Source organism: Populus nigra, chromosome 12, assembly GCF_951802175.1.
Source record: "Populus nigra chromosome 12, ddPopNigr1.1, whole genome shotgun sequence".
Classification (NCBI taxonomy): Eukaryota; Viridiplantae; Streptophyta; class Magnoliopsida; order Malpighiales; family Salicaceae; genus Populus; species Populus nigra.
The window spans coordinates 2065136-2083465 of NC_084863.1; the positions used below are offsets into that span (position 1 = coordinate 2065136).

Here is an 18330-nt window from a genome sequence, read left to right on the forward strand (position 1 = left end):
TTTTGGTCCTTGTAGTTTCGGTTTTCTATTATCAAATATGATGTTTCCAAATACACCCACGATATGCTATTGAAACGATAATGATATACTACCATTGCTAGAGTTGAATTTTTATTTTAGGCCTTCTCGGGAATATTTTTCATTTTTATTTATTTATACAATAATAGTTTATATATTAAACTTATTTTTCAATATATAAATATCGTTTTATTAATTGTTGTGGAAAATTCCAAAGCACTCAACCAAAAAAATCATGAACAAATGTAGCATTTAAACATAATTACAATTAATCTTTGAGTTTATACACATTAGTTTACTTAAGCTATGTATTTATTTATATAATATATGGTTTTTTCTCTTCTTTCAAGTGGTTTTAAAGTAAATTTTAGAATTTTATCAAATACCAATCTAATTTTTTTTAAAAAAAATTAAAATAACAAATGAACACCAAGCAGGTGGGATCATATGATGGTGTGTAAAATTCTTGAATTATCTCATAAAAATATTTTTAAACTTTATGCATTTTCTAGTAGATTTGATAAATAGTGAGATTTGTTAGGAGGAAATAAGAGAAAAAAATAAATAAATCAAAGGGTGTGACAAATTGACCTTTTGAAAGTATTTAACAACCAAGGCCACATTCAATGATAGTAGAAATGTCATGGTAGAGAGAAACTTTAGATTATATGGACTAAAGTGAAATGTCGTACAATCTATAAGGTCTAAAAATAATTGGTCCTTTTATTTTTATTTTGGGTATGCTAAAGGAAGAGTTGGGTTTAGAGAAGGGGAGTTCTCATTGGCTAGTAGGAAAGGGGAGTAGCTAGCAGTTTGGTGACCCAGGCCAGGTGGCGTCAGATTGTAATAGCCGTTGGATTTGTATACATAGGGATTAGTGAGGTTGGTCGAGACGGAGAAATCTAGGTTTGGGCAGTTGCCAAGTAAGCAATGGACTTTACACGTGTGCATTAATACTCCAATTTCTTTTTCTGTAATTTACAGATGGGATGTTCTGTTTCTTTATTTATTTATTTATTTTCGGGTTGATTGAATTTGTTTTTTTCTAATCAATTTAGTTTTTATTTTAAATTGGGATAGTAAAATAAATATAAAATTTATTTTTTAGTATTTTAATATATTAATATTAAAAATTAAAAAAGTTATTTTAATATATTTTTAAATAATACAGGGTGAAAATCTCTCTTGAAATGAGTTTATATATATATATATATATATATATATATATATATATATATCCATCTTGACTTTTGCTTCATGGCATTCCAGTGTTCCACGTGTCAATAAAATCGGGCGTAATGGGACGGTGGTGATGGAGACGTAAAAGATTTGGACTGATTTTGCAACATTTGAATTTCTTTGAGGAAATCTAATAAACACTCGATTTTGCATACTAACGCAAGTAAATTTAGACTCTAAACTGATCCCAAGCCCATGTTCCAAGATGGGCTCAATTGCATGAGTAAAGCCCATTGGTTTAGATAAGTTAGAGCCAGCCTTGGATTGATTATATAGTCCGTCAGGGTTTGGACAAGTTGGGCCCTAAATAAAACCAGGCCCTATGTCTTCTTTGAATATATCATTCTTTTGCTGCCCGTAGAAAAAAAGAAGAAAAATATTACTGCATAAAAGGATTGGGTTTCATTTGTATTTGTTCTGCGTAAAGTATTTAACGATAGTTACGATACTGTAATATCTGTGGTGGTGAGATGTTAGTTGTAATAGAAATGAGATTATTTTATAAATAGATTATTATTTAAAAAATATTCTTTAAAAATTTTGTAAGCTGAATATTTTATAGTAAATATAAAATACTTTTAATCAACTAGTTTTCCTGTAAAATATTTTACTGAAAATAAACACATGAAAATATTTTTTAAGAAAAAATCTAGACAGCGGTCCAAAGAAAATATTTTTTAAGAAAAAATTATTATAGGAAAAAATAGTTTTCCTATAAGTTTCCTATATATTGCCTCCATGCATGCCTTCGTCCATTGCCACCGTGCAGCTTGCCAACCACCTCTCTCTCTCTCTCTCTCTCTCGCTTTTGACCTTTTGGAATGAAATTAAAGGTAATTAATTGTTTACCAATTGAGAGCTTCGGAGACTTTTTATTTAAATCTTGAAGAAAAGTTATTTCACTGTGTAGTTCACTACTCCTTGATATTCCTGTAGAAGAATAAAAAAAAATGATGGTGAGGATTAAAATAAGATTCTCAGATATATTGAGTTGATCCGCAAATCAATTAACAGTTTTAGATTGAATTGATGATATAAATGACTCAAGCTAGTTTTTTGAATTGATGATATAAACGATTTAAAGTATATTTTTATTTAGAAATATATCAAAATAAAATTTTTTATTTTTTAAAATTATTTAAGAAATTACACATCAAAATAATCTAAAAATATATATTTTTATAAATAAAAAAAATTTAAAATTTTTAATAACACGGTGTAAAACACACCTTTACGTGACAAATCCTTATAACAATACAAATACTTAATTGAAGTGGATTTGAGATTTATAATTGTTATTGATATATCAAAATATCTAAAAGCATACTTTAATTGTTTTTTTTTTTAAACCTTACACGACTATAATTATATATATTTTTTTCATTTGAAAGCAAGAAATATCCTTAGTTTAGTTTGAACATCATTGAAGATTAAGTTTTCCTACTCGAACACATCAAGAACACATCTCATGCACCGTCTCTGACGTATGTAGAACAATTTAATAAATTCTTTTGACGCAGCAAATCTCTCTCCCAAAAGCATCTTTAGAGGAAGAAAGCAGGGGAGCCGCAGCATCACTACGCGAAAAGAAAAGGAGATTGACTTTACCATGATTATCAAGAAAACCTGCATAAAGGGGAGAAGATTAATTAGAAGCATCGTTAATCTCCTGCGCCGGATACCGAGTTCCAGAGTTTATCAAGAAACAACGAACATGTATATGTGATGAATTAATGATTACTTGACTTCACCAAGAATAATTTATTTTTTTAAAAAAAAAAACTCACCTCCCTCACTCATTCCATATAATTGACTTGCTCGGTTTGTATTTATGATGAACTCAAAGCATAAAGTTTAACTTCAACTCTTTTAAAATTTGATAGATTTAGATTTCGTTCAGGCTTGTCTCAAACCCAGTTTAATTTTTTATCGCTATTTAAGATCAATAATATACACACAAGCAGGCCATATTAATTAAAAAAAGAGTAGCTAGTCGTCACAGTAGTATTTGCTGAATTTCGGAGCCACGCTCCTGTCCCGGTGGCTGCATGTGGATGATTGCAACCAGATTAGAAAGGCCGGTAGGGTGGATGTCAGGATCAGGTAAAGAATTTATGTTAACAAATAGATCGATCTGGCATATCCCACAGTTAGAGATAATGTGATTTTTTTTAATAAAAAAACAAAAACAAAAAATTGCAAAACCTCGATTAATTGTTGCACCAGCAACAACAACATGTATATTTGATGAACTGTTAATTACTTGACTTCATCAAGTAAGCCTTTTAATTAATACAAAATTAACTTAAATTTAAAAATGTTTAATTAGTGAACGAACCTACCTGTGTTGGCTAGGGCCACATATCTATTAGTTAATAATTGCTAGTTTATAGCTCATATATATATATATATATATATTATGTTGTTGGATAACTTTTTTTAAAAAAATATTTAAATTATATTGAATTATTTGATATTATTAAACTTGAATCAATGGATTAATCTTGAAATTTTCAAATCCTATTTTTTATTTAGCTTGATTTTAAAATTAAATTACATGAGAGATGACTCAATTTATCTTAGTCGATTTGAGGAATTCAAAATCAACCAAAATAAGTAATAAAAAAATATAGTTTGAATTTTTTTATAAAATAAATTAAAATAATATTTTTCTTAATATTGTGATACTAATATATTTGATCGGTTTAAGTTTCATAATAAACCAAAATAATTTAAGAAGATATTTTTATTAGGATGCTAATAATATTTTTATTTTTCACTTTAGTCTAATGCTTTTGGGAGTTTTTACTTTAAAGATAAGAACAATATTTAGATATCTCAACTTCTTGATTATTTATATATATAAACGTGCATTTCAATTTCAATTTTTATTCATTGATTTACTTACAATAGCACTATATACGTACAATCATAAACATTGAAATTATAAGAGAAAAAGACGATAATTGTTACGAGCAATAATCATGGAAGGATTACATGCAATTATTCATACATAAGTACCGATGGAGTAGTTGAAACACAAGGAAGCAAGGCTTCATGAAGAAAGAAGATAGTGATACAAATAGACGACGTGCCATAGTAAAAGGAGATAAGAGTAGAATTTTGGGCTTGTTTGTGGGATTAATTATTAAGGTCTGCACGAGCAGTCCTGGTGGTTCGTGGATTATTGCAACCAGATTAGAAATTAAGGCTGGTAGGGTGGATGTCACTGGAGGCGCTTCAAATCAAGTAAAGAATTTACGTTAACAAATAGATCGATCTGGCATATCCCACAACACTTATGGTTGGAAGCTATCGAGTGCTGGACGTGGTACCGGTGCGCACACAAGGTCATGGAGCCTTGGAGCTGTTAAGCCAGGCCTTTCGGTCATATCAACAAGAGCATTGCCCTTGATTTTCACTCCATGTGGATCAGCCACTTTCCACTCGAAACATTGGATCATGGCTGCCAAACTTACAGGTAGTTCCAGCAAAGCCAAAGCAATGCCAGGGCAGCTTCTTCTTCCAGTACCAAAAGGCAACAGCTCATAATGTTGCCCTTTCATGTCCATCGAGGCAGTGGATTGAACCATGTCCCCTTCAGATTTTAGAAACCGTTCAGGTTCAAATTCTAATGGGTTTTTCCAGTACATGGAGTCTCTTCCAATAGACCAAATGTTCACAAATAACAATGTGTTTTTGGGGATTGTGTATCCATTGATCTTGCTTTCTTGAATTGATTTTCTTGCAATCATTGGAATTGGTGGGTGAAGCCTAAAAGTTTCCTTGATGATGGCCTGGATATAAGGAAGATTTGGAGAGTCTGATTCTTCTACTAGCCTCTTGTTTCCGACGACTGTATCAATCTCCTGCCGTGCCTTCTCGAGTACCTTTGGATTGTTTATGAGCTCTGCTAGTGCCCATTCAGTTGCAGCTGCCGTTGTGTCCGTTGCAGCTGTTATGAAATCCTTTGGAAAAATGCAACACAAATCAGAAGCAAAACAAAACAAATAATAATAATAATAATAATAATAATAATAATAATAATAATAATAATTCAAGTTACTGTTTTATAGGGTTTTCCTTACCAAAACCAAGGCTTTAATATGCTCTCTAGTTAGCTCTACCTCAGAACTTTTGTCTTCCAATGCATCAAGCATCATGTCCAAAAGATCTTTAACCTTGTATTCTCCTCCACTTTTCTTTCTTTCTATCTCGCGGTTTGTGATAATATTCTCCAACAATGCATCATACCTTCTATGGACATCCTCAAATTTCTTTCTATACCCCTGAAAGTCCAAGTTCCTGCAAAACCAAATGAAGTCGGAGACATTAAACTCTCCAAAGATTTGTGTCACCTCACGCACCAAAGTTCTAACACCTTCAGCCTCGTTGTCAGTCCCTGAACACCTCAGACTCAATATAATTTGTGAGATTATGTTGCTTGATAAATTTAGCAACTCTTCAGTGACATTAACACTCTCACAAACTTTAGACTTGTCGTGTAGAACCCCAATGAATTGGCGCAGTTCCTTTCTTCGGACAGGGAGAAATTGGTTAAGTGCCCGGTTACCCAAGAACTCGAACGTGCTCAACTTTTTGATGAATCTCCAATAAGGTCCATAGGGTGCAAAGGCAAAAGAAGAGCTATAGGTAAGGTGATCAATGGCTAAAGAATGCTTGCGGGAAGAGAAGGCGAGGTCGTTTGTCTTGAGGAGTTCTCTAGCGAGTTCTGGTGTGGAAGCCACAACACAGGGGACAGAACCAAGGCGGAGATAGATTATGGGACCATAACAAGAACATAAATCACGAAAAGAACGGTGAATTAGGGGTTGAAGAAGATGGAGATGACCAATGATTGGTAAAGGCCTTGGACCAGGAGGAAGGGAGCCATGCCCTTTATTGGTTAGGATGAAGACTGTAAGCAGAAGAATGGCAAAACCAGCTATTATAAGCTCAAAAATCATGTTGCATAACCAGAACGGAAGTACACAAAAGTACAAAGAAACACAGATTTTTTTGTTTCTGGGGTACCAAGGAATCCTGTGTTTCCTTATTGCCATATACTATGCGACGTATGTATGTATATATACACACACACACACTGGTGAGCGAGCGTTTGGAAGTTTAGGTTTTTTTTTTCCCGCTTTTAAAAAGTATATTTTATTTATAAAAATATTAAAATAATATTTTTTTAGTGTTTTTTATAATTTTATTACGTGAATATTAAAAATTTAAAAATATTAAAAATAAATAAATTTAACATATTTTTAAGTAAAAATAATTTTAAAAAATACAATGAATAATTACAATGCACACAACACAAGTTGAAGCACACGATGCCAACAAATTTCTTTTCCCCCCCCTTGTTTTCTTCGATGGCCTATAGAAAATCTCCACCTTCTACATGTCATCTTAATACGAGTAATTAATGGACATACACTTCTTTTTAAATAATAATCGATTATTATTATTATTATTATTATTATTATTATTGAAAGAAGCTAGCTAGATTCAAAATAATAATCGATGATTATTATTATTATTATTATTATTATTATTATTATTATTATTATTGAAAGAAGCTAGCTAGATTCAAAATAATAATCGATGATTATTATTATTATTATTATTATTATTATTATTATTGAAAGAAGCTAGCTAGATTCAAAATAATAATCGATGATACCAAGGAATCCTGTGTTTCCTTATTGCCATATACTATGCGACGTATGTATGTATATACACACACACACACTGGTGAGCGAGCGTTTGGAAGTTTAGGTTTTTTTTTTTCCCGCTTTTAAAAAGTATATTTTATTTATAAAAATACTAAAATAATATTTTTTTTAGTGTTTTTTATAATTTTATTATGTGAATATTAAAAATTTAAGAATATTAAAAATAAATAAATTTAACATATTTTTAAGTAAAAATAATTTTAAAAAATACAATGAATAATTACAATGCACACAACAAAGAAACACAGATTCACCTCGTTGTAAGCATATGATTTAGCATGAATGATGAGTTCTCTCTATCATGATTCTCAGTTTGTATTGCATCCAGAGAGGATCGCAGATGGAGTGGTATATATATTGCCTCCATGCATGCCTTTGTCCCTTGCCACCGTGCAGCTTGCCAACCACCTGTGTGGAAGACAGTGGTCCAGATCGGACCGGCGGTTGAAGAAGGCTTGAGAAGGAGTTTTCGTGAAGTTCGATCATCTTTGATAAGAACATGGCCCAGTTCTTAAATTCTCGATGCCTCCTCTCAAGTTCCCAACTACCCAGTTGGTTTTATTTCGTTTTCAGGCTTCCATTTCCCACAGAGTTATCTAGCCATGTTTAACCGTTGGATTTGGACCTTTATGTACATATCTATATAATTATTAACACTTTAGTTGCCGTTGATTTGACAATTAGAAGGAGTGCGATAGAATGCCTTAACTGTAAAAGCAATCGCTCAACTACTTACAAATTCAAAATATTGATTTTTTTTCTTTATTTATTAAAAATACAACTGTAATTGCAATCACCTCCTCCCCTCACGTGAAACCTAATGTTAAACCTAATGTTAAACCTAATGTTAATGAATGCCTCTCTCTCGCTTTTGACCTTTTGGAATGAAATTAATGGTAATTAATTGTTTACCAATTGAGAGCTTCGGAGACTTTTTATTTAAGAGTGTGTTTGGTATTGTGGTAGCTGTTGTGGTTGTGGTTTGAAAAAAATTGTTTTATAAAAGGTACTTTTAGTTGAAGTTGGTTTGAAAAAATAGGTGTTTGGTTAAAACTGTGGTTGAAATTGAAGTTGAAAAAAAAGTAGTTTTAATGTGTTTGGTTAAAAAAATGTTTTTCAAATTAAGGTTACATATATATATTAATGATTTTTAACTTAAATATTGTAGATTTAACTACTGTTATTACATCATAAAATAAATAATATTGATATCAAATATTTTTTATTATTCCATTAAACTATATGCAATGTCATTACATACGAAATCTATCCAACAAGGACTATATTTTTCATGGTTTCTTAAGCGCGCAACAACAAAAACTGAATTTTTTAATTTATGTAGTGTTATTAAATAATAAAGATTGTGGTATCTTTATTATTGGAATTGCGATCAAATTCCACAAATGTTACGTCATCATGCGATATCTTTCTAATTTATGTAGTGTTATTAAATAATATTAAATACTAATTTTTCGAGTACAACACAATTTTTTTTAAAAAATTTACAATTTCATTACAGTACGAGTAAATTTAATTTACCTTAAACTAATTTTTAAAAAAAAAAAATATTGTTCACAATTAACTGTACTGGTGTTGTTCGAAAAAAAAAAACTAAACTTTTTTCATTGATTTTTCAAAAAAAAAAAAAACTAACCATTGCAACAGTGGAGCCATGCTCCACTGTTCCAAAAAATTACCATGAGAAGTAGCATTTTGCTGCTTCTCCATTCCTGCGGCTGGGTAGCAAAAATCAGTAGGCTCTACCAAGTAAAATCAGGTTTGTTTCCTTTACCAAACATCAAAATGTGTGGCTGCGGGTGAACCTCTCCCGCAGCCACAAAACCAAACAACATCTAAATCTTGAAGAAAGGTTATTTCACTATGTAGTTCACTACTTCTTAATATTCCTGTAGAAGAATAAAAAAAATGATGATGAGGATTAAAATAAGATTCTTAGATATATTTACCTAGTTACCCACGGCTCGATCAACAGATTCAGGTTGGCTTGATGATAGCTAGTTTTTTTTATACCTCGGACCTCTTTGAGAATGTAGTAATAGTGACGGTTTAAAATATTTTTTATTTAAAAATATATTAAAATAAAATTTTTTTATTTTTTTAAAAATTATTTCTAACATCAACACATCAAAACGATATAAAAACATAAAAAAATTATTTTAAGCAAAAAAAAATTTAAAACTTTTAGAAACGCGGTGCAAAACACACCTTTATATGACAAATCCTTATAGCAATACAAATACTTAGAAAACCGTGTTTTCAAAAAATTCAAAATTTATTTTTTGATAAAATTTAATATAGTATGTACGTTTTGGATCGTTTTGATGTGCTGATGTCAAAAATGATTTTTAAAAAATAAAAAAATATTATTAACATGCATTTCGACACGAAAAATTATTTGAAAAACAACCGCTACTATACCGCCAAACATACTCTTAATTGAAGTTGATCTGAGATTTATAATTGTTCTTGATGCATCAAAATATCTAAAAACATACTTTAATTGTTTTTTTTAAACCTTACACGACTATAATTATATATATTTTTTTCATTTGAAAGCAAGAAATATCCTTAGTTTAGTTTGAACATCATTGAAGATTAAGTTTTCCTACTTGAACACATCAAGAACACATCTCATACACTGTCTCTGACGTATGTAGAACACTTTAATAAATTCTTTTGACGCAGCAAATCTCTCTCCCAAAAGCATCTTTAGAGGAAGAAAGCAGGGGAGCCGCAGCATCACTACGCGAAAAGAAAAGGAGATTGACTTTACCATGATTATCAAGAAAACCTGCATAAAGGGGAGAAGATTAGAAGCATCGTTAAACTCCTGCGCCGGATACCGAGTTCCAGAGTTTATCAAGAATATTGAACTCAGTGGGGGCAGACGCTCAGCATTTTAATTTAAAAGTTAGTATTCGCTGCGTGGAGATGGAAAGCAAGCAATTATCATGGAGTGGACACGTATTGTGACAAAAAAACACATATCAACAAGGCTCGAAATATGGTGCGTGGATTCCATAAAGGAATATATAAAGAGCACAAAAGATGATAATCCATTTCTTTTTTGGAGTTACTTCCTAGAGAAGAATTTTTTTTTTTCCATGTGTTTGATATTATGGTGTCGAATACTTTTTAAAAGTTTTTTTCACTTGAAAATATATTTTTTTCCTAATATTTTTTAATTTTAGATATCAGTACATTGAAAACATCAAAAAACACTAAAAAAATTTGATGTTTTTGTTTTTACATTTCAAAAGCGCTTTTGAAAAAAGTTGAATTTTTTTTCTTGCTTTAAATTAATATTTTTTTTGTGTTTTTAGATCATTTTGATGCGCTGATATCAAGAATGATTTTTAAAAATATATATAAAAATATTATTTGAATATTTTTATTAAAAAATTTATTTTTAAAAGCAACAACAACCACAATTTTAGACATAAAAAACTTGCCTGAAGAAAGGTTCGATGAATGGAAAGCAAACAACTTCATGGTCATGATTAAAATGGTATTCAAATAGATTACTTTCTCAAGAAATGTTATGTGCCCTTAACGTACGATGGCTTACTTATAATTTGGATGATTAGGGATTCAATTAAAGGAATCACTCCAATAGCTACAATCATTAGTAATGATAAAATCGCTAAGATCATTATTAATTAGAATACATTTACGAGAAGATTTGTGTTTAAAAAAAGAAAGATAAGCAGACAAGGGAGGGGAAAACATGAATAAATAAAATTAAAAATTATTAGAGTTTTTTGAACTTTTTATATAAAGAGTTGTAAAAATTTTCTTTTTAACCAGTGAATTCATGATTGAATGAAATTAAATATTTTAAAAAGTTTTTTTTAATAATTATAGTGTTCTTTGTTTTTAAAAATTTTAACCTGTAATAAACTTTGTTTTTATATGTGTTAATTGATATTAGAAGATGTGATTTATAATGGTTTTGGTTAAAGATAGTAGAAGACGTGTACTGTAATTTAAAGATTTTGTAAAATAAATATTTTTTCTAGTTAATATTTTTTTTATTTTTATTTTCCTACTTTTCTAGTTTTTTTTCATCTTGAAGAGAATAATTATTTTATTTTATTTTTCATATCCAGTATTATTATAGTTTTTCTATATACATATAGAAAAAGTTTTAATAGCTTTTTAGTAAATAAAGGCGTTTTTTTTTTATCCCAATAATAGCAACTCATAAAAACCGGCCAAAAGAAAAATTAAATTTGAACATGCAAACACAAACTCCCTGACCTGCACCAGCCATTCCCATGGCTTAAAAAAGAGAAAGGAAAAAGGAAAAAGGAAACGGCCGGTACAACCGCTATCAGTCTATCAGCGCCAAACCCACCAACCCAACCCAATGACCCCCCACTCCTCCTCCTCCTCCTCCGCCTCCGCCTCCTACATATACTTGCGTATCTGCAGCACAGAGACGGTTATACTACTTTAATACAACCAACTCCACCACCAACTCTCTCTCTCCCTCCCTGTTCCTTGCCAACACAAAAACTTAGCTTTCACTCCCAATATTAATAATCTGCAACACAACAACAGCAGCAGCAGCAGCAGCAGCAGAACTCTTCTCTTCTCTACTCTACTCTGCTCTACTCTACTCCATTTTAGATCACCTAACCAAATACACACTCCTTTCCCTCTCTCCCTCTATCTCAAAAGAATTTCTAGGGTTCATCTCGCTCTCTCTCTCTCTGCGAAGAAGGTGTGGAAATTTCTCTGTTTTTTTCTTGAGAAATCATTATTACAACGAAATAAAAATCAAATCAAATTAAAAATAAATAAATAAACGTTACAGACACGCAATTCAATAACTCTCTTTCCGATCCCTCCCCTCTCTCTTTCTTATAAATTCACTTTCACCTCACCCCTCCTTTTCCACCCTCCCTTCCTCCCTCTATCGTTTTATGCTGTGTCCAGTGTCGTTTTGACTCGTTTCAGTTTGTGAGTGTCCTCGAGTCTGTTTGTTTTCACTCCATCGGAGAAGAACACGTTTCGGTTTTATCTTCTTTTTTTTTGTTGCTGTTACACGCTATTTAGAGAATCTAAACGGAGTCGTTCCTCTTGACTCGCTTTGATTTTCTCAGTATTTGAATTGGGCTCAGTTTTCAGTTTCAGCTCTCCGTTTCTACACTGTACGTCTCTCCGATTCAATACGCTGTCGTGTTTCTGAGTTAAGTTCAAACCGAGTCAACTACGACTCGAGTCGATTTCAATCAGAGTCAACCCTGTGTGTGTAATGATTTTGATTGCGATCTGCGTTAATAATTAAAAAAAGGGAAAACAAAAGAGTCTATTGGAGTCGGTACTGATTCTACTGACTGAGATTTTTGTGATTTTTTTTAAATTTATTGCTATTTACTTTTGTTTTGTTTTTAAATTGGTGATTGAATAATCCGTTGATTTATTTAGTTGTTTAGTATTTGATTAAAACAGGGGTGGTTCATGCCATGATTATATGACACTGCTATAATTTATTTATTTATTTGTTTTTAATTTTTATTTGATCATGTGAAAATGAATCAGAAAATGGATATTGAGCATAAAAAAACTACATATTATATTTAAATAATAGTGTAGGTGTATAGATTGGGGACTTTTGGCATGTGGGTTGGGTTTGATCTGTATGAATACTTACTTTTTCTTTGGTTATATTGCAGAGAAAGAGGAGTCTCAGAGCTTTGGATCCTATGAGGTTTGCTTTTCGATTTTGATAGGAAAAAAAAAGAAAAAGTAAAGGAAGAAATCATGACACAGCTTTTGGAAATCCTGCCCAAGGAACTCAAATTTATTTGTGAGTAATAATCATTAATACTATTAATACACACATGGCCCCATTTCTATTATTTCTTATTCTTGGAACATTGATGTATGGTTTTATACTTCTTTTCATATTTGAGTTTCTTTTCTTGTTGACTGTTAAAAATATTTTATGCTTTGTTTGGTGAATGAGAATAAAGTTGGTGAAGGATAATAAAAAGGTTTATAAATTTGTAATTGCATCTTTATTTATTACCTTCTCTGTTGTGGATTTTGCTCTTCGCTGGAGAAAAAGGTTTACCTCTGATGCTTTCGAAGGTATAAAAACCATCTCTGCAGGATTTTATTTTACAGGACTGGAAACAAGGAAATAATCATTTTGGGGTTTTCTTTTTTAAATTAAAAGAATTTAAGCGTGGCCTTGGATGCTATCTGGGAATTGTTTATGTGAAAGTGGAAATTATACATGTAATAGCTGGCTTGGTTTGATTGGACTTTAGCTTATGGCATGCGATAATGTTTTCTGTAGTTGAAGTGAAGAAGCAAAGCTCATGCTCAATACGGCTTACCAATAACACCTTCCACGATGTTGCGTTCAAGGTTTGAATTGTATTTTGCTTGATTTTGTTTGAGACTCTGCATTGTGTTTCGAGAGTGTAATGCTGGATGGTAATATCATTTGAGCTTGTTATTGGCAGGTTAAAACAACTTCACCTCAGAAGTACTGCGTGCGACCAAATGTTGGCATTGTCTATCCAAAATCAACTTTTGAATTTATTGGTAAGTTTTTCTATTTTTATCTAGCTAATTGAAACGACATCCTTGTGAAATACTGAAAGGATGTGTTTACGTGCATGCTCGCATGCTAGGCTCTATAATACATTAAGTGTTCTTGAGTTGAAGGTTCAAGTGGCGTGGAATTTGGACTGGCAGCTTTTAAGACTCTGTGGTTATCATCTGACCTCTGCTGTTTTGTGTTCTGTTTTTCTGCTAATTTATCCTCAATTCAATAATGGACATTGTTATTGGATGAATTTTAGTTTTGATCTGGTTTATGGGACATTGATTCTCCCTATGAATTTGCATCTTTGCACACTACTTCTCCTGTCTTGATTGAACTGTTGATTTTAAAAATGAGATTGGAAGGTAATTTGGTTTAGAAACTATAAGATAAAGGGCAGTAATTAAACTCGTATCATGCTTGAGTTGTGAAACTTGTGAAAAGAGGGTAATGAAAGCTGCTTTTTAGTATAGTTTGCACTTATCATTGCTGTTTCATTGATGTCCCCCTTTAATTTCATTCTATATATCATGTGCTCCTTGCTATCTGCAGCATGTAGTTTTTAAGCAGATGCTATTTTCTTCAGTTATAGTCTTTCTAATCCCCTTAGATTTGGTGTCAAATGCTATGCAGTCACAATGCAAGCTCAAAAGGTGGCTCCTCTTGATATGGTGTGCAAAGACAAGTTCTTAATCCAAAGCGCAATTGTTCCTGTTGGAACAACTGAGAAGGATATCACACCTAGTATGGTAAGTGGCATGGAGTTTTACATTTTACTTTGAATCTCTAGTTTGGTTCATATGATTATTGTTTGTTTTATTGCCAGTTTGCCAAAGATAATGGCAACCATGTTGAAGAGGTCAAGATGAGAGTGGCCCTCATCAGCCCACCTGAATCACCCGTATTGTCACCAATTAATGGAGTGCTTAAGCAGGGGCCCTTTTTTGAACCTTCTGTGCTGAAAGATCCTGTGCAGAATAGAGTTGAAATTCTCACTCCACCAGAAACGGTTAGAAAGTTTCTTCTGAATTGATAATTTTGGTATTACTTAGTTTTGTAGGATTGAACATTAATGTCCATGAATTCAGTTTGGTGTATTCTTCCGTTTTTTTCCTGAGTTTTTCCTTTTTTAAGTACCTAAAAATGATTCTTCTCCATATTAGCATCAGATTGCCAAGAGTTCAGAATTCAAAATGACCAATGGCCATGAACTCAATACAGCTAATGATGTAGAGTTGAAGCCAAACAAGGATGGGATTCATGATCAAGAGTTAAAGCCAAGGAAGGATGGTATTCATGATCAAGAGTTGAAGCCAAAGAAGGATGGGATTCATCAAGAGTCTAAGCTGTCAAATGAGACGGTTTGGCTACCAAATATTGATGTTGTCGTTGAGAAGGAGTTGAAGCTGGAACAGGACGAAGAGTTGAAGCAAGACAAGGATGCCAGTAACAATGAGCACTCTAAGCTAGCGGATGATATGGAGTCCCCTTCTCTGAAGAATGAGGAAGTCATAACAGTGAATGCTGTGCAGGAACTGAAGTTGGCCCGTGATATTGAGGAGATGAAATCAAAATTGGATGTACTTGAATTAAAGCTAAACGAGGTGAGTATTTCTCACAATCTTCCTGCTCAAGATACTGGGGCTCTGCTTAAAATGATAATAATTCAACATATTTATGACCCAGCATTACACTAGTCTCTGGCTCTGACTAGACACACATGTGATGTGATTTTTTGCTGTACATCAAGCGCGTGGCTTCTGGATATCTCTTTTTTTTGTCCTTTATTTCTTGTTTTAAGACACTTGAAATTGCACTGCCTTTTGAAAACCATTGTGGCAGTGGGTCCCGTTCTTTATTTCGGCATTTTGAAGGATAGGTGGCCACAATTATCTTGTGAAAAAAGGGCGAAAATTTTGTTGGGTCCGCCTGTTTCTGATTTGTGGTTCTGGACATTTATAATAATTGACTTGAGTACAACGTCTAATAGGGCCACTTGATATTCCTGTGCAGGCCGAGGCTACTATTTCAAAGTTAACAGAGGAGAAGAGACAAGGCAATCAAGAACAGAAAATCTTGCAAGAAGAACTAGTAAGTTCTCAAAATAGGCTTCTCTATCTAATGCAAATATGCAATCTTTTGAGCTGTCTCCGATCCTATATGAAATCTACTTTATGATGGATTCCCACCTTTCATCGGCAGGATGTATTGAGAAGTCGGACAAGCGTAAAAAGAGTGTACGTGGGATTCCCGCTTCTATTTGTTCTTATGACTGCGTTCATCAGTATCATGCTTGGATACCTTTTACACCGTTGAATACTTAGCCATTAGAGATACCTTGTCCAGGTTTGTTCATAGCTAGAACTTATAAAGGATGGAAGACAAGCAAACCCATTTACGCTATAAATGCTGCAAGGAAATACCAGGGGACTAGTTATGTGTGTCCAAGTTTTCTTGCTCTTTTTTCCCTCTTTCGGGGGACGCCTTCAGGATGTATGTTTGTTGCATTTACACACAAAACGAACAACAATCGAGCGTAGAGAGATATCTTCTATGTATGCCTAATAAAATACAGTAAAAAGACATTATTACTCTTTGTAACCACCGAGAAACCGCCTTTTTTCAAAACTCCTCTCTTCAGGTTGTGTTATCTCTATTGCCTTGTCAGGATAGAATTTTTACTTCCACATCCTAAATAATAAATTAAGACGAAAGGGACAAAAAAATTCAAGAAAATCCACAAAATCAGAGTCACTAATCCTGTTAGAATACAGATTTCCTCTGAGCATTTTCCTGCCTCGTTATAAAAGGTAGTAGCTCTTGCGTAATTGTATCAAATCTCAGGTTATGACACTTGTGCCTCTTGTAGTTTACATGAGGCCTGTTATGATCAAAATCATCGTTTTAGAGGGCTACGAAGACCCAATTGATCACCGAAGGCATGCTCAAATGCCTCGTGTAAACCCAGATTTCATGAGCTTAGGCCGACCAAAATCGGTCACCATATATTGAGAAGCTGAGAAACTCGTCTCCGTGGGCAATTAGTGATTAATAGCGATGACTAATTTGGTAAGCCGTAGATTATCATGGGTTACATGATTTATGCTAGATAATTAATACCATTAATAATAATAAACTGAGTTTGCATAGTTATTAATTACCATAACATGTATTATTCTCATAATAGAGACAGCAGTGCTCTAATATTTAGTATATGGTATGTGACAGGCTTTTTTAGGATTAATTTTAGGCATGAGATTATTAATTAATTACATTCTAATGTAGGATTGCCATTTATATTTTAATTGTTTGTTAAACCGAAATATCACTATTTTCTTAAATTAAAACTTATACTATATTTCTTCTCCTTCGTCTTCAAAAAAGAAAAAGAAAGAGGGGGGGTGGGGGGGTGGGGAGTGTTAATTTGAGTTATTTTTACAAAACATATTTCTAACCTAAATAATTTTTATTTATTCTTGTTATAAATTATTTATGAAAAATAACTCTTAATTAATTATGATTTAAAGCTAAAAATCAAGATTCTTACACGTGAAAACAATTAAGAGTAAGTGGACGTGGATGGAGATTTCCTTAACTTCGATGTTTTCTCCTGTGAATCATGGGCTTTTCATTCGGTGAATAGGCAAGATGTTTCCATGTTTTAAGGCCATGAAGGATCGTAAACCAGAAGATGAGGCTGTGCTCGAGAAAAACAAAAGAAGATTGATGGAGAAGACAACCCATTTGCTTGGCGGCAGAAGTAGTGATCCAAGCTGCTTCTTATTCTCCAAGGAAGAACTCAAAGAGGCAACAAATAACTACGACTCAAAGCAAGTTTTTCTGGATGATGGAAACTTTAGATTGTACTAGGGTTTTCTGCAAGGCCAGCAAGTAATTGTCAAAAAGTTCACAGTAAAAAATGGGCTTGAATCTTCTGTTCTTGATAGTATAATTTCCAAACAAATGAATGGCCACAATGCACTCAAGTTGGTAGGAGTTTGCCTGGACACTGAAATTCCTATACTGGTTTTTGAATCCTTCAAGTCCAGTGGAACTCTTGGTGATCGCATGGGCAATAGAACACCAGGTTTTGAGCCTCTTCCCTGGAAACATAGGGTGAATATTGCATTTCATTTAGCTTGCTCGATTGCGTACTTCCGCCTTCAACTCCCTCGATTCGTTGTTCATGGCGGTCTTAAACCCTCAAGTATCTTGCTAGACGAACACAATGTTCCGGTGCTGACTGACTTCTCATCATCAAAAATTATATCCCACAAAGAAGGTCATGATCAGAAGAATGATGTTTATAGCATTGGTCTACTGATCCTTGCACTTCTGACCGGAAAAGAAGTATGTGATTCTCCTCCGATTGAAAAGTCTAGCAAGGCATACTATTTAGTGGATCATGTGAAGGAATGTGTAACGAGTGAGAGGCTTAAAGAGATCATGCTTGACCCCATAGTTGTGGTTGGTAGACCACTTACAACTGAGAAAGCAAAAGAATTGAGAGATTTTAGACTGCTTGCTCTTGAATGCACTCGTGACCACCTCCTGGAAAGGCCAAGAATCGGCGATGTGCTAAACCGACTCGGAGATATTGAACTTGCAGCACTGAATAATAAACATTGCTAGTTATCTAATTAATCTCAATGCATGCAACTCTTATGACTTTAATCTAAGCTTGTGACAGAGGAACCAGAACCTATGTTCGCAAAGGCAACAGCAATAATTATTTACTTTAGTTGATAA

The 18330-nt window shown here is 32.9% G+C and overlaps 3 protein-coding genes across 6 annotated transcripts; 2 read left to right on the forward strand and 1 right to left on the reverse strand.

The window, feature by feature from the left end:
• Positions 1–4201: 4201 nt before the first annotated feature.
• LOC133669583 (cytochrome P450 93B2-like) lies at positions 4202–6284 on the reverse strand. Its single transcript, XM_062089781.1, has 2 exons — positions 5346–6284; positions 4202–5225 (listed from the first exon to the last, which is right to left on the reverse strand). The coding sequence occupies exons 1-2, from the start codon at positions 6222–6224 to the stop codon at positions 4557–4559; spliced, it is 1548 nt and encodes a 515-aa protein (XP_061945765.1). The 5' UTR covers positions 6225–6284; the 3' UTR covers positions 4202–4556.
• Positions 6285–11248: 4964 nt separating this feature from the next.
• LOC133670051 (vesicle-associated protein 1-2) lies at positions 11249–16209 on the forward strand. 4 transcript variants are annotated; one of them, XM_062090467.1, is made up of 9 exons: positions 11249–11745; positions 12701–12834; positions 13330–13400; positions 13499–13580; positions 14215–14330; positions 14408–14590; positions 14745–15185; positions 15595–15672; positions 15784–16209. In XM_062090467.1, exons 2-9 carry the CDS (start codon positions 12789–12791, stop codon positions 15895–15897), a joined length of 1131 nt encoding a protein of 376 aa, XP_061946451.1. In that variant the 5' UTR covers positions 11249–11745; positions 12701–12788; the 3' UTR covers positions 15898–16209. The 4 variants fall into 4 exon arrangements, with proteins under 4 accessions (XP_061946451.1, XP_061946454.1, XP_061946453.1 ...); XM_062090470.1 differs by having other exon boundaries at positions 14751–15185; XM_062090469.1 differs by lacking the exon at positions 11249–11745 and adding an exon at positions 11768–12213.
• A 1041-nt stretch (positions 16210–17250) lies between these two features.
• Positions 17251–18213, forward strand: LOC133669870 (putative wall-associated receptor kinase-like 16). Its single transcript, XM_062090196.1, has 2 exons — positions 17251–17444; positions 17529–18213. Exons 1-2 carry the CDS (start codon positions 17251–17253, stop codon positions 18211–18213), a joined length of 879 nt encoding a protein of 292 aa, XP_061946180.1.
• The last annotated feature ends 117 nt before the right edge of the window (positions 18214–18330 follow it).